Source organism: Natator depressus, chromosome 1, assembly GCF_965152275.1.
Source record: "Natator depressus isolate rNatDep1 chromosome 1, rNatDep2.hap1, whole genome shotgun sequence".
Taxonomy (NCBI): domain Eukaryota; kingdom Metazoa; phylum Chordata; order Testudines; family Cheloniidae; genus Natator; species Natator depressus.
Window position 1 is genome coordinate 247,865,383 of NC_134234.1, and position 23,329 is coordinate 247,888,711.

The 23,329-nt window shown below is 46.2% G+C and overlaps 1 protein-coding gene across 1 annotated transcript in view; it reads left to right on the plus strand.

Annotated features, from left to right (window-relative positions):
* Positions 1-16,929: 16,929 nt before the first annotated feature.
* DRAM1 (DNA damage regulated autophagy modulator 1) overlaps positions 16,930-23,329 on the plus strand; it is a 36,929-nt gene continuing 30,529 nt past the window's right edge. Inside the window, exon 1 of the mRNA XM_074949688.1 lies at positions 16,930-17,062. Within this exon, the coding sequence (XP_074805789.1) occupies positions 16,932-17,062 (131 nt within the window). The 5' untranslated portion in view covers positions 16,930-16,931. The remainder of the gene's footprint in view (positions 17,063-23,329) is intronic.

A 23,329-nucleotide genomic window follows, 5' to 3' on the forward strand; every position in this document is an offset into this window, starting at 1 on the left:
GTGGTGACAGCACTTTCCTCATATACTTCAGTGTCTGAGAGATAAATTATGTAACATAGATCTCATCCGTGCATCTATTAAAAGAACCATAGTAGTGACATTTCATCACTCATTGTTATGGGGAGAAAGTGGTGTCCTCTTTACTATCCCTCCCCCTCCCCCCTTAACTCATGTTGCCCTCTCCTAGCTTGTAATTCCTCAATTCCTCTTTATTCCCCTTTTAAAATATTGGAAAACATAGTACCTTTCTCCAGCACCCTAAGACGAGTTAGGTCTTAGGGGTCGGTCCTGGGGCCGGTTTTGTTCAATATCTTCATAAATGATCTGGAGGATGGTGTGGATTGCACTCTCAGCAAATTTGCAGATGATACTAAACTGGGAGGAGTGGTAGATACGCTGGAGGGGAGGGATAGGATACAGAAGGACCTAGACAAATTGGAGGATTGGGCCAAAAGAAATCTGATGAGGTTCAATAAGGATAAGTGCAGGGTCCTGCACTTAGGATGGAAGAATCCAATGCACCGCTACAGACTAGGGACCGAATGGCTAGGCAGCAGTTCTGCGGAAAAGGACCTAGGGGTGACAGTGGACGAGAATCTGGATATGAGTCAACAGTGTGCCCTTGTTGCCAAGAAGGCCAATGGCATTTTGGGATGTATAAGTAGGGGCATAGCGAGCAGATCGAGGGACGTGATCGTTCCCCTCTATTCGACACTGGTGAGGCCTCATCTGGAGTACTGTGTCCAGTTTTGGGCCCCACACTACAAGAAGGATGTGGATAAATTGGAGAGAGTCCAGCGAAGGGCAACAAAAATGATTAGGGGTCTAGAGCACATGACTTATGAAGAGAGGCTGAGGGAGCTGGGATTGTTTAGTCTGCAGAAGAGAAGAATGAGGGGGGATTTGATAGCTGCTTTCAACTACCTGAAAGGGGGTTCCAAAGAGGATGGCTCTAGACTGTTCTCAATGGTAGCAGATGACAGAACGAGGAGTAATGGTCTCAAGTTGCAATGGGGGAGGTTTAGATTGGATATTAGGAAAAACTTTTTCACTAAGAGGGTGGTGAAACACTGGAATGCGTTACCTAGGGAGGTGGTAGAATCTCCTTCCTTAGAGGTTTTTAAGGTCAGGCTTGACAAAGCCCTGGCTGGGATGATTTAACTGGGAATTGGTCCTGCTTCGAGCAGGGGGTTGGACTAGATGACCTTCTGGGGTCCCTTCCAACCCTGATATTCTATGATTCTATGATTAAGACCTCATCTGTCCTCTATAAATTCTCAAAGATAATGGCTAACAGTTTCAAGATCAAGGAAGTAGCTAAACCAAATAGGAGGAATTTCATCAGGCCCTATGGACTTGAATACTGCACATCTAATTTATCTAAATATTCTTTAACCTGTTCTTTCCTTGTTTTGTCTTGTGTTTCTTCCCCATTGTTTAATATTAATTGTGCTAAGTATCTGGTCACCATTAACCTTTTTTGTGAATATAGCGACCACACGAAAACTACATTAAGATGAGTTAAGTTTTAGGAGAGCAAATCAGTGATTTAGAGAGAAAACAATTGATGGATGTTGTAATTATCCCATAATCTAGTGTGGAGGTTGCACTTAAAAGAAATCCAAACATATTAAGGTAAGAAGTGCACAATTAAGGCACCCAGGTAGCCTTAACTCTTCCCTGTATTGACACCATGCAATATCCATACAATTATGAATGGATGAATGCGTGGTCAGGGTCCCAGATTAGAAGAAACTGATTATTAGACTCTTTAAAAACATCTTCTCCTCACATGGCCAGGGAGCCATCAAATCCAGCTAATTGCTGGCTGTCATAATGGCCCTTGGAAGCCATCAGCATCTGGGACAATTTATAGCAGTTCTGAAGCAGCTATAATTTGTACCACAGGCCTGGGGAAGTTTTAGAGTGGCTTTAAAACTACCTATGCCCTCTCCTGAGCGGAGCAAAGGGCAGAAGGACTAGTCCTACAGATCTGGCCATTATGTTTTAGGCAATTAGGTAAATATTACATTTTTTTAATTATAGAAATTAAGCTTTTAAACTACTTAAATTATTTGTGCTACTAACAGTACCTTTGATTGTTCAAATGGAAAATTCAAAAAGCTAAACTTAATCATTAGTGATATTTAGTTTTTACATTGATTTTTTTTCAGGACTGATAATAGCTCCAATCCTATGAGATCATGCATTTCCCTGACTGTTTAATACCTCACAAACTAAGATCCTGAAAATCCTTATTCATGCAGCTATACAAGGAGTCTACTGTAAGGACTACTTATGTGAATAAAGGTTTGCAGGATGAACCCTAAATTTACTCAGTTGAAAATAAATTAGTAGTTTTCATTTTTGTTTTTAATGTGTCATTTTCTGGTTCTCATGCATTAGCACAATGTGGCAAAACTTGAGCTGTAGACAGTGCAGGGGCATGATTAAATACAAACAACCTATTTTCAGTAACATTTAAGAAAAAATGAAAACAGTTCTATTAATAGTGGGTCAACTCCTCAAGATTTGCTCCTAAGGGTTTCATCCTATGAAGTGTTGGGTGTCTCCTGAGCAAGGAGGGTGCTAATAGCTCACAGAAACCAGTGGGAGTCTTCAGCCTCTCACAGGAAGCACCTAGCACTTTGTACGCTCGGGCCCAAAACCATGTCAGATTCAGTAGTAACACAGTGATTTGTCATTTAATAGCACCATAATCTATCAGATATAATAATTAAGTCTACATTAATTATTTGGTATAGAGCAGAATTAAAGCCGCTGTTACAAGACCAGCATTCTCTGCTTTGAAAATACATACTCATCTTTGCCTCACGATTTATTGAGACCTTAGCTTTTGATAAAACAATTCCACTGACCTTAACTCTTAAATAAAAAGAAATAATGGCAGTTTTATGATAGATGGTGCTGGACTGCAGAGATATTCGGTGTAATGGAGTACCTATAAATCCACAAGTGGTATTTACAGTCTCCTGTGAATATAAATTGTTAATGTACATATGCTAATGTGAAGCTAGTGGGGAATTTCAAATCAAGCTAAGCATGGAGGAAAATTGCATGGGTGCTTTTGAAAATCCTGTTGGGCCCTTAGGTGCTGTCAAACGCTAACTTTTAAATCTAATTTAAATTGAAATAACTTTTAAAAACTCTTGAGTCCCCAGATGGGTATTTAATAGATATTTATGCCTTCTCATGGTTTTGAAAATTTTGGTAATAGTGCATAGAAACTAACCTTATCTGATTAATATCCCAGTGCTCCAATATCTAAGCACAGAATGAGAAAAGCTACTTTAATATAACATAAACAGCAACCAATTCTTCCCTCTCCCTATTTTTGAGATTTTTTGTATCAATTCAGGTGCTGGAGAGGACACAGTAAGCCACAGAGGATTGCTGAAAAGTTTTCTGTGGCTCTAAAGGAGAGGGAGAAGACAGTGGCATTTAGAAACAAACAAAAGTTGTGACTGGAAACCATAAGATCATAGCAATAAAGATTTGAAAATCCCACTTGTGGAGCATCCAGAGGAGGCCTGAACACCAAGTCAGCTTGGGCATTCAATACTGAAAGCAGATTTTCAAAGAACAATCCCTACCCAGAAGTGATTATTCCCCTCTATTCTGCACTGGTGAGGCCACATCTGGAGTATTGCATCCAGTTTTGGGGCCCCTGCTGTGGAAAGGTGTGGACAAATTGGAGAGAGTCCAGTGGAGAGCAACAAAAATTATTAGGGGGCTGGGGCACATGACTTATGAGGAGAGGTTGAGGAAACTAGGCTTATTTAGTGTGCAGAAGAGAAGAGTGAGGGGGGGGGATTTGATAGCAGCCTTCAACTACCTGAAGGGGGGTTCCAAAGAGGATGGATCTCTGCTGTTCTCAATGGTGGCAGATGACAGAACAAGGAGCAATGGTCTCAGGTTGCAGTGGGGGAGGTCCAGGTTGGATATTAGGAAAAACTATTTCCCTAGGAGGGTGGTGAAGCACTGGAAAGGTTACCTATGGAGGTGGTGGTATCTCCATCCTTAGAGGTTTTCAAGGCCCGGCTTGACAAAGCCCTGGCTGGGATGATTTAGTTGGGGGTTGATCCTGCTTTGAGCAGGGGGTTGGACTAGATGACCTCCTGAGGTCTGTTGCAACCCTAATCTTCTATGATTCTATGACTCCAGCAGACACCTTCAGGGATGGAGTTTCACTGAGAGTCCATTTAGCAAGAAGTCTATAGGGCAAAAATCCAGCCTATCCCAAATGCTTTAGAGAAGCATAGAAGGAGGGGCAAGCACTTGAGCACCTGAAACCTAGATTATCAAAGGCTTTACATATAGTCAGCGAAACCTTCAATTAGATCTGATTCCTTATTGGAAACCAGTGTAGATGGCAGATATTCACAGATTCCATTGTTCCTATACCAAGGAGAAAATGGCAGCCACATTAATCAGTTTCTAGAGAAGCCCCATTTGGAACAAATTACAATAGTTAAACGCACACATGTGAATGACCATAACAATGTCTCTGTTAGAGAGCAGACAACAGATGTTCCAGAGAACCCCAAAATGGCAATAGCCATTCTAGAATATTATTGCAAAATGAGCTTCCATGCTGAGAGCAATCTAGAATGAACCCTGCCTTCTGAGCCAGACTCACAAGCAAAGGCTTTGCCCTATGAAAAGCAGCAGTAGATCCATTGCTTTTAGTGTCCTTTGTTTATTGAAAGTCTCAAAAAAGGAAAGCATTTTGCCTTGCTGCCAAATATATTAAATATAAAGTTAACAAGTCTTACTAAAATTAATAAGTTTTTTTAAAGACAAGTTGATATGCATAATGCTTTAGCCTAATTTCTTCAATGCCACACCATAATCTTGTCTGAGTTACTACTCTTTCCAGAGCTAATCCATATTTATTTGCTTTCTTTTAAATGTTACCATGCTCCATATGGCCAGCTAATTGGATAGAATTAAAGAATCCTAATGCAATGAAGAAGATGGCACAGAGAAGAGGAGTCTGATATATTAGCTACTATGAAGCATTTGTGGAATGGATTATACAGAGAAGTGGTTGCAACTTTTTCAAAATGAAACTATGTTTCTGGTATTGAGCATCTAAGGAAGATTTTTGGGGGTGGAGTATTTAAACTATGACATGCTATGAGTGCTGCAAGGAACATAAAGTCTGCTCGGGATAACCAGAAGTACAATACAAGTGAAGCTATGTATGTATAATGGTTAAGACGATGATTTAGTCACAGGTATTTTTAGTAAAAATCATGGACAGGTCATGGGTAGTAACCAAAAAGTCACAGCCAGACTTTTACTAAAAATACCCCTAACTAAATCTTACCTGCTGAGGGTGGGGAGGCGGTGCTCCAGTGAAGGCTGCTGTTCTTGGGAGTGGGGGACAGCCTGTGGCCCCATCACTGTTGATGCTGCTCCTGCAGGCGAGGGGGGCCTGTGGCACCTCTGCTGCTCCTGGGCCACTGCTCCAGGGCAGCACCCGGAACCAGTTGCCTAGCCCCGCCAGAGCAGCATCCAGTGCGGCTGGCCCCAGAGCCACTCCAGTTGCTCAGGTAGCCCTGTGGTCAGCCGCACCAGCCGCTGCGGAAGTCATGTAATCTGTGACTTCCGTGACCTCCATGAAAGATTTGTAGCCTTAATAATGGTTGGCCCAGGAGTCAGATGAGAGACAAGGAACTGTTACATAAAACAGTGTGGCTGAAATAATATCTTTTATCATACCAACTTTTGTTGTTGAGACACAAACTTTTGAGCTGACATGGAGCTCTGTTTCGAGGGACCATTCAAGGGGAAGTGGCCCCGTAACACCTCTCCAGTCATAAGGAGGAAAGGAAGAAAGCTTGGAGGGGAGTTAAATGGTTATAGATTTCAGTAATAAGCCATAATTCCAGTGTCTCTATTCACTCCAGGATTTCTAGTATCTAGCAAAGTTATGAATTTAAGTTCCCAGGCTCACCTTTTGAAGGTGTTGTGCAGGTTTCATTTGAGGATGAGGACTGGGAGGTCACACATATGCCTATCACAGAATGTGGCATACCTCATCCATGCATTAAATGCCCCCAAAAGGAGCTATGTGGGTGAAATGAGACAGAATCACTGCACTCCCAAATGAACTCACACAGAAAAATAAGACAAACACCCTGTTCACCTGCAGGTGAACACTTTTCACTAAACGATCACTCTATATCTGACCTATGCCGTCCTGACAGACTGAGTAACCACATGAAGGAGCATCAGATTAAGTAGCAGAGCTAATTCCCCAGATGAGCCACAAGGAGGTGTTGCTGAGTGGTGAGTAGGGCAACCCTGTCACACTCAGGCTAGTGGGGCTGTAAAATTGTGCTGTAGATGTTTAGGCACAGGCTGGCGCCCAAGCTCACGGAGTCCCAGAGGCGCGATGGTCCCAGACACCTGGCTCCAGCCTGAGCCAGAACATCTACACTGATATTTTACAGAGAGCCAGAGTCATCTGACATATGCCAGCCACAGGTGTTTATTTGCAGTATAAACATACCCTTTAAGCATGGGCGGCAGGTATAACAGGCCAGGAAAGGCTCTGCCTTCTTGGGCTGCAGCCACTGCCATGGGACACTGGGCTGAAGCTGCTCCCACCCCGGGCCAGCCGGCGTGGCTAGGACTGCTCCGGCTGGGCCTCGCGTTGGTCGGCTGGCTGGGGAAGGCCTAGGGCTCCTCTGGAGATGAGGGACGGGGGTGTGGCTCGGGGTTCTGCTGGCCCAGGGCTTCTCCAGCCGGAGGGGGTGGTCCCAGGGGCAGGGCCTTGTGCAGAAGGGGGAGGGCTGCGAGGCTAGCCTCCCCAAAGGGGTGGGTCCACCTGCCGCCCATGCCTTTGAGTACATTTCCCAGACCTGAAGAAGAAGAGTGCTGAGTAAGCAAAATCAGTTGAGCTGGGTGCCTGGCACTGGGAGAGGAACTAGACAAAACTGAAAATTCTGATACATGATGGGATAATATGATCATCATATACTATATTTATCTAAAGAAGTTAAACATGGTGGAGAAAAAAAATACATAAAGATTACACTGATTCTACTGAAATAAAACATCTAGGTGGAGAAGACCATAAACATACCTATAAATCACAGGTCATAAAAATATACTAATGGGAATGTGCTAACAAGTTTTTTTATGAAAACCATGATAGTGAAGTCAAGATCCTGAACAGAATCAGAGAGGTAACAACAAAAAACAGAGGAGTGACAGATAAGTTTTTTTTGTTTTTCTTGTTGGGGGGAGCGGGGAAGAGAAGTCCTAGACAGGGAGAAGTTATTGACATCAATAACACAATATGACTTCTAGCTACCACGTATAAACTAAGTGAGTGTCAGGATGTAGTTTGGTGAAATAATTTCTTGTCTATCATAAAAATTTTTTGTAATAGCTGGGTCTGCATCATACAAGACTTAGTCCTAAATGCACAAATTCACATGCTTGAGCTAGTAAGTGATTATACAATATCATTGCATTTGACATCCTTACAAGGATAAAACTAGTTTCTTTGTAAACATCACTATGCATGAAACTTAGAATCAATCAGTCATGGTTTGACAGGAAAAGGAAATTACAATCCATAGAATAACGTAAGTACTACTTAAGAAATAAAGCCTTATAGTCACAGATGGGCTACATACCTCAAAACAAAAGAGGGGGAAAACAGTATATGATTAGAGTTTATTCGGACCCAAAAACTATTTTAAAAGGAATTCAGTGTACATGAAGTTTATAGAATATAATATACATTAAGATGGTGTTAAGAGAAAATGCAAAGGACATTGTGATACAGATGTTTAGATCCTACCTAATGTTGGAGAGCTGGAGGATTAAAAACTGAATGGAAGAGGGATAGATGATAGCCCTCATTCCAGATCCTACATAAGACTAATGTACGTGTTCAACTTCACACATGGAATAGTCCCATTAAAGTTAATGGGATAGTGACTGGTTATGTGCTTTAATAAAGTTAAGCATGTGCTTAAGTCTTTATATTGGGGTCTTACTGACCTCCCTTTCCTCATCACATCAGCAAATGGGAAAGGCATCTTGCCCTTTCTTGGCACAGCTGCCAGACTCCACTCACAGCTCCCACCTGATAAGAAGAGAGGAGCATGTGGATGAAATCCTGCTTCTATGTGAAATTCTGCTCCCCTGGCTCAGGTTGGGGTGAGGGTCTTTGGCCAGAGGCATTTGATCCATAACCAGTTTCACAGGTTTGGCCCTAACACAACTTAAAAAAACCTCGCCTGCTAATGGTTAAAGCTACATTGTATACCTGGTGATGGCTACAATGATCCAAGTCACTTGATGCAGAGTCTTCTCAGTACTTCATTGTTTCCATAGAACTGCTCAGATCTACAGGTTTTCAAAAAGATACATGCTGCACAAACCCATTAAGTATACATCTGAGTGCAAAAGCTCCACTGCTTATGCGTTCAATTGTTAAGGGTGACATGGCTTGTTTTTTAAATTAGAAAAACATTGCTGATTAAAGGAATGTTAAAGGTGGTAGAGTCATGGTAAAATGAAGGGGTCTTAAAGGTAACACGCAAAGGAAAAAACTGACACCCCCCCCCCCCTTCTGTGAGGTGTCCAAAGCAGGTGTTTTCTTTTTGCCTTTTAAATGGAAAAAAAAAAAAAAAAAAAAACCCTCACTTCCCTGTTTGTGCTGGAGGTCTCCTTAGACTCAGAGGATTGGAGAACTGGAGTGAGACCGTTCCCTCCATTTAAAGGACAGGTATGCTGAATTATTAACAAAGAGCTCTTCCTCCAGGTGTTCATCATCATGTGTTTGGTTTAAAATGATATTAATAGAACACAAGGTTATGAACTGTGTGACTAAAATCCCTCCCATCCTCAATCAATAGTTTTGGTCTCCATCTCTCATTTCCTGTGATGATATAATCCTACTAGTTCTTCAGTCTTCCAGGGAGCCTCTAGCAAAAATCATAGAAGTTAATATATATCTAATGTAAATACCCTTACAGAACTTCTTTGCATATCATACAAGCAAAACAAAAACCTTTGTATACCTTTATTTATGAGCAATTTTTTTTGTGAATAACAGAAATCATAATAGATTTTTTTTACATCAGTATTTATAAACGATACCAAAAACAAATAACAGGACAGATTCTGACTGCCACCTAGCCCCTGGGCAGAGCCTGAATGGAAGCCACCAGATCTCCTTAGCTGGGGATCATGCTGGTAGCCATATATGGTTCATATACACCACTTTCCCAGCCCCAGTCTAGAGGCAAAGGAGGCATTGGCCTCAGCACACTGTAGTCTAGCAGTCCCCAGATGGTGGACAACCTCTTGGAGTTGCTACCATTTTGAGTACTTTAGAGCAGTTCCTAGGTTGCTCTAATTTTAAAAAGGGCCAAGATTGGCATCAAGCCAGCCCCAGGATCCATGCAGCTGTGACTGGTTCCTTTGTACTTTGTCTCAACTGCACTCAGAAAGCAGGGAGCAGCTGAAAAATCTAGTGCAATATACACAGTCCAAATTCCCCTCACCCAGCCAGTGCTTAAATACTATCATAGGCATAATAGAAAAGGTCTAGATTTGATAGATACAAATTTCAGATAAGCAAAATATGCAAACCTTATCTAAACAGTCTGTCTCGATTTAATAGAAACTCTCTTCAGTCCATCAACACTTAGAGATGTTTGTGTTTTCAGCATTTTGGATTTTTTAGCCATTAGTCAGTCCTTGGGCTTTCAAACCAGGCCTTGTACAAAGTGCTTTCACCTGACTGGGTTTCTGCAGTTGTGAGTAACGGCAATATCCAGTACTCCTCCTCTGAATATCCCCCCTCAGAGTTCATAGCCAAACTCAACATTTGTGGCCTCAAGCCAACAACCTCTGAATAAACTTCTAACAGTTTAGCCCTATTACCAGCCTTCCTCCAAACAATGATGTACAAAATGCAATGTAGAGTTACCATGGTGATGACACCACCATTGCCATATCATTGTAGGACTGAGGATGCCAGCTTTACAACACTGAATGGCAGTTTTTAAAATGCTGGGGAAAGCAACTGTGGTTCAACTATACCAGAGTATTCCTGTGTTGTAACCAGGTCCCTCAACCCATTAGTATCAATAACACATGTTGGAACTAATACTGAAAATTATTAATATGGGAAATCACACAACACCAGTTTAACCATAAATTCCTTTCTTCAATCCAAAGGCCAAATGGTACATTAGGCAATAACTCTAAACATGTCTAACAGCCTAAAAATAAGCAGTCACTACAGACAATACAGTAACAAAGAATTCATAAGCATGCGATCAATATATGTACAAATGGGCTAGACCTAGGCTGACCGTCTCATTCTGGTATACTCCAGCATGATCAGGAAGGGTCTGATGAAGAACATTCAGATTTATGGCTCTCTTTCTACCCTTCATCTAACTTTAGCAAAAACCCAGTTTGAAGCAGTTTATTCTTGCTACTTTCCTTCCTCTCTGATCTTCTCTTCTCCCCCCCACCCCAGCCCCCACCGCTTACCAGCAGAACAAGTGGAAAGGTTTGGACCTGTTTCTTTTAAGGCAGTTTTTCTTTGTCTTGTTACTGCATCTCTTTATTTTATTAGTTACATCCTACATATGTCCTTCCCCACTACTTATAATACGACTTATTATTCTAAGGGATTTTTTTTTACTTGCTGGTTGGGGCCTTCTCCCTACTAGCCACAAACTATAAAGCAAATGTTATTTTCTCACAATATACTGAAGTTCAATTTGGAAAAGTAACATTTTGTCCTTGACATTCCACACGGATTTTCTCTATGCTCCTGCACTGAGCTAGTTGAGATAATAGCCCTCTGTGTCTTGTCCTGTTCCAGGCCCCTTGACCTCTACTGGCTGCAGTACTTCCACAGCTCACCCACACTGCAGCGGAAGCCTGGCCCAACTTACCTTCATGGACCATTCCAAGAGGAAGCATTTCCATGATGAACTTATAGTTGAAGTTCTGGACAGGGCCGACAAGCTGGTCCAGTACCAAAGAGAAAGGTACTTGCGGCTAGAGGAGAGACAAGAGGAAAGACTCAGGGTGGCTGCACACCTTGAGGATGGGGTTTCAGCGCAGGAGCAGGCACTCGATTCACAGCTCCTGGAACAGGAATGGCAGTTAAGGGAGGAGCTCAGCGCTCAGCAGAAAGAGCTGTTTGAGCGGCTGATATCACTAATGGCTGCAAGAGCGTCGGCTCCTGCTGCATCATCCAAGTCTCCTGTGTGGTAGGATGTGATGCAGTCCAGAAACAGTTTGGAAAACTCCATGGCTGGGTTGCCCATGCAATCAAACCCCAGGAGTGGCTGGGCAGAGCAACCTTACCCCATGCCGCCCTCCATATTGACCCACTCTCCTAGGGATGCCTCCACCCCAACCTGGGCACCAAGGGCATAGCAAATGGGAAAAGAAAGGAAAAAAGAATGGGGGCAGGGGACATGCAATGGTAGGGTGTTTCTGTCTTGTACCCGTTTTCACTGTTTGCATTTATTCATGCACTTTGTTTTTCTGTTTTGTTTTTTTTAAGGTACTGTTGTTACTGGTGTTTTTAGTGTGGTAATGTCAGCTGGCTTGCCTGGCAGTGGTTGAATGTTGTATTTTTCTAATACATATTTATAAATAAACTTTTTTTTAATTAATCAAGAAAGTTTATCACTGTATCACATCATACAATCTGTATTTAAAATAATAAAGGTGAACACATGGTCAGGGACAATTAGGAATTAGTATGCAAACACTGTTTCTCAATATGTTTATCTACATCAGTGGTTCTCAAACTTATTTGATCAGGCCCCCCTTCCTTGTATCTGTAATCATTTACACGCTCCCCAAGTACATATACTGCCACCCAGCTGCAAAGGCAAAGTGGAGAGTAGTGGCTGCCAGCTGAGCACCCAGCTCTGAAGGCAGCACCGTGCCAGCAGAAGCACAGAAGGAAGGTTGGCAATGTCGAAAGTGATATTTGTCAAATTCCCACATCTCCCTTGGCAGGCCCACCCCATAGTTTGAGAACCGCTGATCCACATCAATCTATACTATGATTCACACCATCCACCCTTTTCAGAAGTGGTCATGTCATTTATAAGTACATTGCATGACAATCAACACCCACCTACCCAAGTATTGAAACCCACTACAATCAGTAAGCCCATCTCCATCTCACACAAACACATTCATAAAGATACTATTTCCCGCACTTCTATTAGGCCATGCAAGTCCATAATGTGGGAGCACAAAGCATCCCTGACTTCTATTGCCCAGGTGCATCTAGCTCCAGCTGTGCTAGGTGGACTTTCTGACTGAGTGTACCAATTCAGTGGCCCCTCGTGGTCATGGGTCAATTCAGCAGAAAGGGGCTCACCTCTGGCTTCACAAAGATTGTGAAGAGTACAGCAAGCCACAGTAAGGCGGACAGCATTGATGACACTGGAATCCAAATGGGCCTGTAGACATCTCCAACAGGATTTCAATCTGCCAAAAACACATTCAACAACTATTCTACATCTGCTGAGAGTGTAATTAAACTTTCTTTTGCCAGGGCCTCTTAAATCAGGGTACAGTTTCAAAAACCAAGATTTATGACCGTGTCATTTGGTGGGAATAGTGTCTGAGCCTGTCCATGAATATAGACTGTGGTGGGCAAAAAACTCTGCCATCATGAAATTCCCCAGTGCAACCCATGTTGTCATTCATAAATTTCCCTCTGTTGTCCACAAGGTCCTGCATAACAATGGAGTAGTCCCCTTTGCAGTTTAAGTACTCATGTACTCCTTAAGAAGGGAAAACTATGGGTACATGAGTCCCATCAATGGCACAGTTAGGAAACTCCATTCTCTCAAAACCAGCAATTACTACAGCAGTGGTTTTCAAACTGCAAGTCGCAACCCAGCACTGGGTTGTGGAATGTAAGACACTTGGTCGTGGCGGATCTGGTCAGCACCGCTGACTGGGCCAATAAAAGTCCTATCGGCGGTGCTTTCCGGCTAGGGCAGGCTAGTCCCCACCTGTTCCGACACCACACTGTGCCCCAGAAGCGGCCAGTAGCAGGTCCAGCTCCTAGGTGGGGGGGCCATGGGGCTCTGCCCCTGCCCCGAGCACCGGCTCCACACTCCCATTGGCTGGGAACTGGCCAATGGGAGCTGGGCAGTGCCTGCAGGCGAGAGTTGCACTGAACCATTTGTGCGCCTCCACCTAGGAGCCAGGCTTGCTACTGGCTGCTTCCCGGGCCCAGTGAGGTCCGGGGTGCCAGGAAGCCTGCCTTAGCACCCATGCTGTGCCGCTGACCCGGAGTCGCCTGAGGTAAGCCAGTGGCCCAATCCCCTACCCCAGCCCTGAGCCCCCACAAACACATAGCCCCTTCCTGCAGCCCAAACCCCTCATCCCTGGCCCCACCCCAGAGCCTGCACCCCCAGCCCAGAGCCCTGACCCCCCCACAGCCCCCTCCCACACCCTGAACCCCTCATTCCCAGCCCCACCCCACAGCTTTCACCCCTGCACCTAAACCCTCTTCCCCAGCCCTGAGTCCCTCCCACACCCCAAACCCCTCATTCCTAGCTCCATTGGGTCACGGGCATTAACAGTTTTCTTCAACTGGGTTGCCAGAAAACAAGTTTGAAAACCACTGTATGGTTGGTCTTTTATGCCCTCCACCTTGGGGTAAACCACACCCCTTATTGCCTCAGAAATTTCCACTACTACTTTACCCATAGTCAAATTTCCAACACCAAACTGGTTGGCAATGTACCTGCAGCAGTCTGGGGTAGCCAGCTTCCAGACAGTATAGCAACCTGCTTCTAGATCACAATGGTCACCCTCACACTTTTGTCTTTACGCTGGAGGCTTGCGGCAAGCTACTCACAGAGCTCCAAAGATGTAGCTTTTTTCATGCAAAAGTTCTGGACCCACTGCTGGTCATCTCAGGTTTGCATGATAATGTTAACTGGTCCCACCAGGTCTGTGCTCGTGGCCCTGCTCCAGAAGCACAAGTCTACTTGGGGGGCATCAGCAGCTGTACCAAGCAAGCATCATAAGCAGTATCAGCCAGTTTGAGTCTGTCACATCTGCGTCTTCCTCCTCTTGCTCCATCATTAGCTCTGTCAGGTGCTTTTGATAGTTCAGAATACACGGCTAAAATGTCAACCAGCATCTCATGGAAGCTCTGCCTTTTTCTTGACACAGGAGTGAAAGCACACGCAAGTTATTTAAAAGCCGCCTCTTTCATGTTGCTGGTGCTGGTAGCTGGGAACACACAAACCAAAATGACAGCTTGGCAGGATGTGTTGGCAGCTATTCAAACTTCCTGTAGCATGCAGGATGGAAGGTCAAGTTTTCCCACACTGCACCATGGTCAAAGGGCTACTCCAGCCACATCTCAGGATGGCCCTAGGGAGTCTGGGATATGGTTGGTTTGACTTGGGTCTGCATGCAGCAGTGTGGATGCCAGAGCCCTACATTCAAGCCTGGATTAGAAATTTTTTAACCTAGAATTAACAACCAGTGTAGATGCTTAAACCCTGGGTTCTCTAACCCAGGGTCAGATGACTCAAGTCCCACTAACGTGGAGTTTACATTCAATGTAGACATACCCCTTGTGTCCAGAACTGGCTTTTGGACCTCTTATGACTTGTTTTCACTCAGCAAAAATTTGTGTTCTGAATTCATGTCCTGCAAACTTGTGTTAAAATGACACATTGCCTTGTCTTCACTAAGAATTTACTGTGTGTTAGCTAACATGAGCTAGCTTTTGTTCCTGGTGAGGATGAATACACAAAGCCTGTGGACATGGGCCTTCCTCTTGTAGGGAACTAGAAAGGAGAATACAAATCTGAGCTTTAATATTTTTAGACAAAATATCCAGCCCTTTTCTTTGCAAAGATAACCTGGAAAACATTTTTTTAAATAAATCAACATAAGCTGGTCACAGATCAAAATACTTTGCAAAAGCATTCTCAGGGTAGTGCAGCTCACTAGCTGTGAGCCACAAACCTGGAGAACACTTCAATCTCTTTGGTCACTTGATTACAGACCTAAAAGTTGCAATTCTTCAACAAAAAAAACTTCAAAAACAGGCTCCAATGAGAGACTGCTGAATTGGAATTAATTTGCAAACTGGATACAATTAACTTAGGCTTGAATAGAGACTGGGAGTGGATGGGTCATTACATAAAGTAAAACTATTTCCCCATGTTTATTCCCCCACCCACCGTTCCTCAGACGTTCTTGTCAACTGCTGGAAATGGCCCACCTTGATTATCACTACAAAAGGTCCCCCCACTAATAGCTCACCTTAAGTGATCACTCTGGTTACAGTGTGTATGGTAACACCCATTGTTTCATGTTCTCTATGTATATAAATCTCCCCACTGTATTTTCCACTGAATGCATCCGATGAAGTGAGCTGTAGCTCATGAAAGCTTATGCTAAAATAAATTGGTTAGTCTCTAAGGTGCCACAAGTCCTCCTTTTCTTTTAGCAGATACAGATGAACACAGCTGCTACTCTGAAACAACTCCTAAATAGAGACCTGTTGGCTCCCTGCAGCCAGTTGGGCAGCTGGCCAAACAGGTGATTCTGTTGCAGCCCAGCTGGCTCATTACCCAGCCTGAGTTAGCTAGCCTGAGGCTCAGCTGAGGGAACTCTTACTTAACCCAGCCAGTGTGCTACAGCAACTGGCCTGTTGTTAGATGGTGTGGCTACTCTCCATCATGATAGGCAGACAGAAGGGAAATAACTGGAGACTAGATCACTCAAGTTAATACTATAACAAGATTGTACCATAAAGCTGAAAGGCAGCTGGGAGGGAAGACATCTAAGGTGTTTCTCTCTCTTCCCCTCTCTTTTTATGTAAAATAAATGTTACCATTTGGATGTGTCCCAAAGAATCATCTCGCTACTCTCCTCATCTCCTTATACCAGCTCTGTGCTCAGTGGGGCGATAACGGTGGTTAGAGATGGGGCAGTTAGCAAGTCTGCTTCAAAAATGCTAAAACTAACTTTGCGGCAGTCAGTCGGAGAGTCAGGGCTTGCTGGGGCGTTCACGCCAGCCAACCCTGAATTCCTCCGTGCAGGAAACAAAAAGGGGAAGCGAGGAGCAGCAATATCCACGTGAAGGGCAGAAACGAAAGCGAAAGGGGACCTTGCCCTCGCGCGCGGTAACGGTGAAGCGCTGCGAACAAATCCATGGGAGAAGTCTCTGTGTGAACTTGGGGGCGAGGGACGAAAGCACTAGCTGCTTTACACTATTACCCAATAAATCATAAGAGAGAGAGAGGAAGACCCACGTCAGGAGGGGGTGGAGAGAGAAAATTCCTTGAATGGGCTTACTTTTAGAATGTGCCAGGGGCCAAAGGACTAGATAGCTAAGCCTGGTTGTGAGACTGAATAGACCCGTGTGCCTGCGTGTGAGAGCGGACAGTGCGGGGAGAGACGCGGGGTGTCTGTGCGGGAGGCAGCCCTGTGTGTGTCGTGCCTGTGAAGAGAATAGCCCCGTGGAGGGGAAGACCTGTGCGCGGGAGAGAAGGGACTAGCCCCGTGTGCGTGTAAGGGGACGGGGCCAGCCCTGCGTGGGGAGGAAGAGCGAAGAAGCCCCGAGTGTGAGAGAAGAGGAACAGCCCAGTGTGTGTGTGTGTGTGTGTGGCGGGGACAGACCGTGCAGTTCTGGCGGGGCTGGGAGACCCTCTCTCGGGGTGCCTCTGGAGAGCGGGGGGCTGGCAGCCGGTCGTGGCTCCTCCGCGGAGCCTTGTCCCATCCTCTTTGTGACTTCACTGGCTCCGTAACAAAGCCCGCTCCTCCACCCCGCCCGGCCGCTCCTGCTGCCCGGCGCCTCCCGTGCCCGGCCGGGGTGGGCTGCGGCCGCGGGCCCCCGGGGCAGGATGCTGTGCTTCATGCCGGGAGTGGCCTTCATCCCCGCGCTGCTCGTCTGCTGGTCCTCGGCCGCCTTCATCATCTCCTATGTGATCGCCGTGCTAGGGGGGCACGTGGAGCCGCTTGTCCCCTACATCAGGTGGGAGCCCCCTGCCCTGCTCGCTGGAGGGGAGGGGCAGAGGCCGGGGCTTGCCCCCAGGTTGCAGAGCCGCAGGGCTCCGAGGCAGCAGCCCTCGGGTAAGGGGCAGCGGAAATGGGGGATCAGGGAGCTGGGGCGTAATATTGGAGGCTGCCGGGAGACCGGAGGGCTGGAGTGGGGGGAAACCGGTGGAGGCTGCAGCCCAGGTGGCTGGGGAGAGCAGGCTGCAGCCAGGGGGGCGGAGGGCTGAAGTGGGGGGAAGCAGTTGAGCCCGCAGCCCAGGTGGCGGGGGAAGGGGGGAGGGGCTGAGGTTTTAGAAGCTGGCGGGGTGGGGGCAGGGAAGGCCACTGCGCTGACACCTCAACGGAAAGGAGAAGAATCCTGCTCTCCCTGCCGAGGAGAGAGAGGCAGGGAAGTTGGTCTCGTCCTAGAGCAGAGGCTGGTCCCTGGGGTGGCTGCTTGCGCCCAGCGGGAGGAAGGAAACACGTATTGCAGCAGGGCCCCACCTGGCAGTTCTCCATAGCATAGAGTAGAGCCCTTTGGAAGCGGGGGAGGCAGGACCGCTCTCCTTATACCAGTCATGCTTCTCGCGAGTCCTGCTTCCTTCATGACTCCAGAGTACAGGGGTTAAACAAGCCTCCCCTAGGCCCAAGCCCCTGCAGTGTCCTACTTATCCTGGTAAAACTCTCTCGGGTATTGGGAGTTTTGCCTGTGCCATGATAGCACTATTTGGACCCAAAGAGCAACAATGTGGTTCCAGGATCTAGAGAGAGTCTGACCTTATTTAAGAGCTGGTGTCCTGCAGTATTTATAAAAAGAAAAGGAGTACTTGTGGCACCTTAGAGACTAACCAATTTATTTGAGCATGAGCTTTCGTGAGCTACAGCTCACTTCATCGGATGCATACTGTGGTCTTCTGAAGAAGACCTTCTGAAGGTCTTCTGCAGTTTCCACAGTATGCATCCGATGAAGTGAGCTGTAGCTCACAAAAGCTCATGCTCAAATAAATTGGTTAGTCTCTAAGGTGCCACAAGTACTCCTTTTCTTTTTGCGAATACAGACTAACACGGCTGTTACTCTGAAACCTGGCAGTATTTATAGTCTGTGTAGAGAGCCCAGAATCTGATATTTTCATGGCCGGGTCTTTTAGAGGATGTCTTTTAAATGTCATCTTTGTTTATGTGTTGGGTTACTGAACCAAGACTGAAGCAATTTTTATGGCAATGTTTGTTTCTCTCTTTCCCTGATAACTTAGCATTCTTACAATTAAACTAGATGGGGGATAAAAGTCATTACTGTACATCAGAAAGGGATGGGAGGGCATTTGTGTGAAATGCCTTAAAATATTATATTTTATTTTCTACTTTCAATATTAAAGTACAGTTAAGTAAAATACAGTTACTCATAGTTTTGACTTTATTCATATTTAATATCTGAATATTTTGGAGAATAATTATTTTGATTTAGTTCCTAGAAGGTTAAAAGTGACTGGCAAAGGGGAGAAATGCATTTGTTCCCTTTTTTCCTTTATGGTGTGAAAATAGAATCTAAAAGGCAGTGTGGGGCAGAAGAGGTTGTACAGTTTTTCCCCCTCCCCTGCTTGTGTTTTTTTTATATATATTTCAAATCCTGTTTAGGCTGGAAGACTATGGCCCCAATCCTGAAAATACTTACGTACCTTTATGGACATGAGTAGTTTCATGAGACTACTGTAAACACATAAAGTTACTCACATGTGTAAGAGTTTGCTAGTTTGGGGCCATGGTGAAAACTGGAGAAGTGGTATAAATGATGACATCAAAAGACACAAGAAAGATGAAAACAAGGAGGCATCCGGTGGCACCTTAAAGACTAACAGATTTATTTGGGCATAAGCTTTTGTGGGTAAAAAGCCCACTTCTTCAGATGCATGGAGTGAAAATTACAGATACAGGTGATTTATTTGGGCATAAGCTACCCACGAAAGCGTATGCCCAAATAAATCTATTAGTCTTTAAGGTGCCACTGGACTCCTCGTTGTTTTGGTGGATACAGACTAACACTGTTACCCCTCTGATACAAGAAAGATGAGTCATTAAGGGCCTTGGGCTTGAACTTAAAAGATATTAAGGTGCCTAAAGATGCAGATCAGCACCTAGCAGGATTTTCCAAGGCTCTTAACCTCATGGGAGTTAGGTGCCTAGGTATTTTTGAAAATGCCACTGCATACCTATCTGCATCTTTAAATGCCTATACAGTATACCTTTAAAAATCTTGCCCCCCATCCAAAGCCCACTGAAGTCAATAGAGAGCTTCTCATGGACTTGGATTTCAGTGGTCTTTAGATCAGGTCCCATTGGCTTATGTTCATGAGAAAGTTGTATCGCTTTACCTATACCTGTATTGTTAAAGTGGTACAACACCGAGGTGTGAACACACTTATGTTGGTATAAAGGTGTTTACAATGGTATAGCTATTCCCATATGGGAAGAGGAATAATTATCCAGGTCTAAATCACCTTTTAACAAATATAACTCTGTTCACACTAGGGCTTTTACAGGCATAACTGTTTGGGTAAAAGAAACTCCACATCACTAACTAAAATAGTTATACCAGTAAAACTTTTAAGCGTAGACCAGGCCTAAGTGACTGTTGCTTCTTATACCAAACACAATCATGTAACTGTTTACTTTGTTCTTCCTACACTTCTCCCTGGTTCATCAGTTTTTCTCCATTTAATGTCTTAATAAATGGGCCCTGCTCCTGTAAATATTTGCATGCTTGTCTTTAATTGTTTCTGTGCTTAAATGTTTGTAGGATTAGGCTCTAAGAGTGTAAACTCTTTGGGACAGAGACTTGGGTATTTTAAATTACATGTATGTATGTACCCTGCATAGCACAATTGGGGCCCTGATCGGAGCCTCTAGAGCAGGGGTCGGCAACCTTTCAGAAGTGGTGTGCCAAATCTTCATTTATTCACTTTAATTTAAGGTTTCGCATGCCAGTAATACATTTTAATGTTTTTTAGAAGGTCTCTCTCTATAAGTCTATACATACGACAATAGTTTAGTTATATAATATAAACAAGGTTTTCAAAATGTTTAAGAAGCGTCATTTAAAATTAAATTAAAATGCTGATCTTATGCCGCTGGCCGCTCAGCCCATTGCCAGCCTGGGGTTCCGTTCACCTAGGCTAGCAGCATGCTGAGCGGGGCCTGCGGCCGGGACCCTGGCTGGCAAGGAGCCGGCAGCCAGAACCCCAGACTGGCAGCAGGCTGAGCGGAGCCGGCGGCCGGGACCCCAGACTGGCAGCGGGCTGAGCCACTCAGCCTGCTGCTACTCAGCCCGCTGCCGGTCTGGGGTTCTGTCCGCAGGGTCCTGGCTGCCAGCCCTGCTCAGCCCACTGCCGGTCTCGGATCCTGACCCTGCCCACATAGAGTGGTTACTTACCTTCTCCCTGGTTCTAGCCCATTCTCTTCCTCTCTCTGCACTGAGCTGAGGGTGGGAGTGCACTGAGCACAGGGCTGGGGATGAAGGAGCAAGCTGAGGGTTGAGGTGCAGGGTCTGGCCAGGAGCTAGAATGGGGGAGTGGGCTCAGGGTTGGGGCAAGAGGTTTGGGTGTGGAGCGCTTACCTGGGCAGCTTCCATTTGGTGCGAGGGGTGGAGGTGGGAATGTGGGGGGTGCAAGAGTTAGGACATGGGGTGTGAGGGGGCTGGGTATGTGTGGGGGGTGCAGGAGTCAGGGCTGGGGTGTGTTGGGGGTGCAGGGGTCAGGGCAGAGGGCTGGGTGTGTGTGAGGGGGTTGCAGGGGTCAGGGCAGAGGGCTGGGTGTGTGTAGGGGGGTGCAGGGTCAGGGCAGAGGGCTGGGTGGGTGTAGGGGGGTGCAGGGTCAGGGCAGAGGGCTGGGTGGGTGTAGGGGGGTGCAGGGCTCAGGGCGGAGGGCTGGGGTGTGTGTGAGCGGGGTGCAGGGCTCAGGGCAGGGGGCTGGGGGGTGTGTGAGCGGGGTGCAGGGCTCAGGGCAGAGGGCTGGGGTGTGTGAGCGGGGTGCAGGGATCAGGGCAGGGGGCTGGGTGTGTGTGAGGTGGTGCAGGGATCAGGGCAGAGGGCTGTGTGTGTGAGGTGGTGCAGGGATCAGGGCAGGGGGCTAGGGTGTGTGTGAGAGGGGTGCAGGGATCAGGGCAGGGGGCTGGGGTGTGTGTGAGCGGGGTGCAGGGATCAGGGCAGAGGGCTGAGGTGTGTGTGAGCGGGGTGCAGGGATCAGGGCAGAGGGCTGGGGTGTGTGTGAGCGGGGTGCAGGGATCAGGGCAGAGGGCTGGGGTGTGTGTGAGCGGGGTGCAGGGATGAGGGCAGGGGGCTGGGTGTGTGTGAGGGGGTGCAGGGATCAGGGCAGAGGGCTGGGTGTGTGTGAGGGGGTGCAGGGATCAGGGCAGAGGGATGGGTGTGTATGAGGGGGGTGCAGGGCTCAGGAAAGGGGTCTGGGGTGTGGGGGGGGGGATGTAAGGGTCAGGGCAGAGGGCTGGGGGTGTGGGCTGGGGTCATGGGGGTGCTCCTAGCCCCCTGCCAAGAGTGGCTCATGGCAGGGGGCTGGAGGGGATATGCCCTGATTCCACCCCCCTTCCCCAAGGCCCCGTCCCCACCTCTTCTCCGCCTCCTCCCCAGAACAGCTCCTGTTCTCCCCTTCCCACGCAAGGGCCATCAGCGGATCGGTGGCAGGGAGGGAGAGGAGGAGGGGCAGGAACGCAGCATGCTGGGGGAAGAAGCGGGGGAGGGGGGAGCTTGCCTGCCCTGCAGCAGCAGCCGGCAGAACCAAGCTTCTTCATCCTGCGGGGCGGGAGAAGAGCGGGGCGGGCAGGATTTTTAATGGCATGCTGCTGCCTGCCGGGGTACCAGCCTGGGTTCAGCAGCGGGCTGAGCGGGGCCGGCGACTGGGACCCGGCAGGCAGCAGCGTGCCATTAAAAACCGGCTCGCCTGCCTACCCCTGCTCTAGAGGCTACTGCAATTCAAATAATACATAATACTAATTAAGAGGGGAAGAGATATTTATTCCATTTAAAACAACATTGTGTATTTATTTACACCTATTTAACTTCAGTGACATTCTGAGTCCAGGAAACCTTTGGCCTTGCAAACACAAAAATTGTACTGCTGTAACTATATATTCCTGGGGCCATTCTGCACCAAAAAAATAAAAGTTCTGTGCCAAGAAGTTAAAAATTCTGCAAATTTTATTTGTTAAAATAACACTACATAATCATGACAGTTTCAATTATTTTGGTAATTTATTTCAAAATACCTGTCAGCAAGTATGTCTGTAACAATACAGACACACACACACATTCCCCCCAGGAGTAGAGTGTTAAAGAAACCCCTTTGACAACCTAGTTCCTGTTTCTCTGCCCCCTTTCCTCCCGCCCTCCGAGCCCATCCGGGGGGCAGACACCCACAACCCTTCCTCCCCAGAGCCCACCTGTGGGGCCCCCCAGCCAATACACCCAAAACCCTGCTCCCCAGAGTTCAACCATGGGGTGACCTCAACCCAGATCCCACATCCTCTTCGCCCCCAGAGCCCAGCTGCAAATAACCCAGCTCTGCCGCATCCAGTTGTCCCTAGTGGCGGCTAGCCCATTTCTGTGGGGGGAAAGGAAATTCTGCATGCACAACATTAATTTCTGCAAAATTCTACATTGCAGAGTGGTGCAGAATTCCCCCAGGAGTAAACTATACCAGTATAGCTAAAGCAGTACAATCCCCCTAGTGTGGACACAGTATTACTGGTGTAAAGGTGTTTATTCTAGTATAGCTCTTCCCCCTCCCCCCAATGGAAGGGAAATAAGATACACCAATTTAAACTTAAACCACTTTTACAGTGGTATAACTGTATCCACAATAGACATTGTGCTGGTATAACTTTTGGTTTTTAAAAAAAAAAATCACACTCCTAACTGACATAGTTATATCAGTACAAGAAGTGTATGGAGATTAGGCCAAAGTTATAGATTCAACGCCTTTACCCTTCAGTGAAGGTGTTAAGGTCTCACATTAAATATCCTTCTATCTTCCAGGAGATCCTTCAATAAAACTAGGGAAGACCAGACTTTATAATCTTGATATGTCTAAGATTTTAAATAAATACATACTCAGGAAACCCCTTCAGAAAATATGCCCTGTCAGTTCAGAGCAGCATAGAATTGCATTGGTGGAACAGGACATGCAGCAAAATTTGGCATACAATCTTTTAATAGTTATGAACTCAACTGATTTTGATAGATGACTGATTCAGCGTTCTG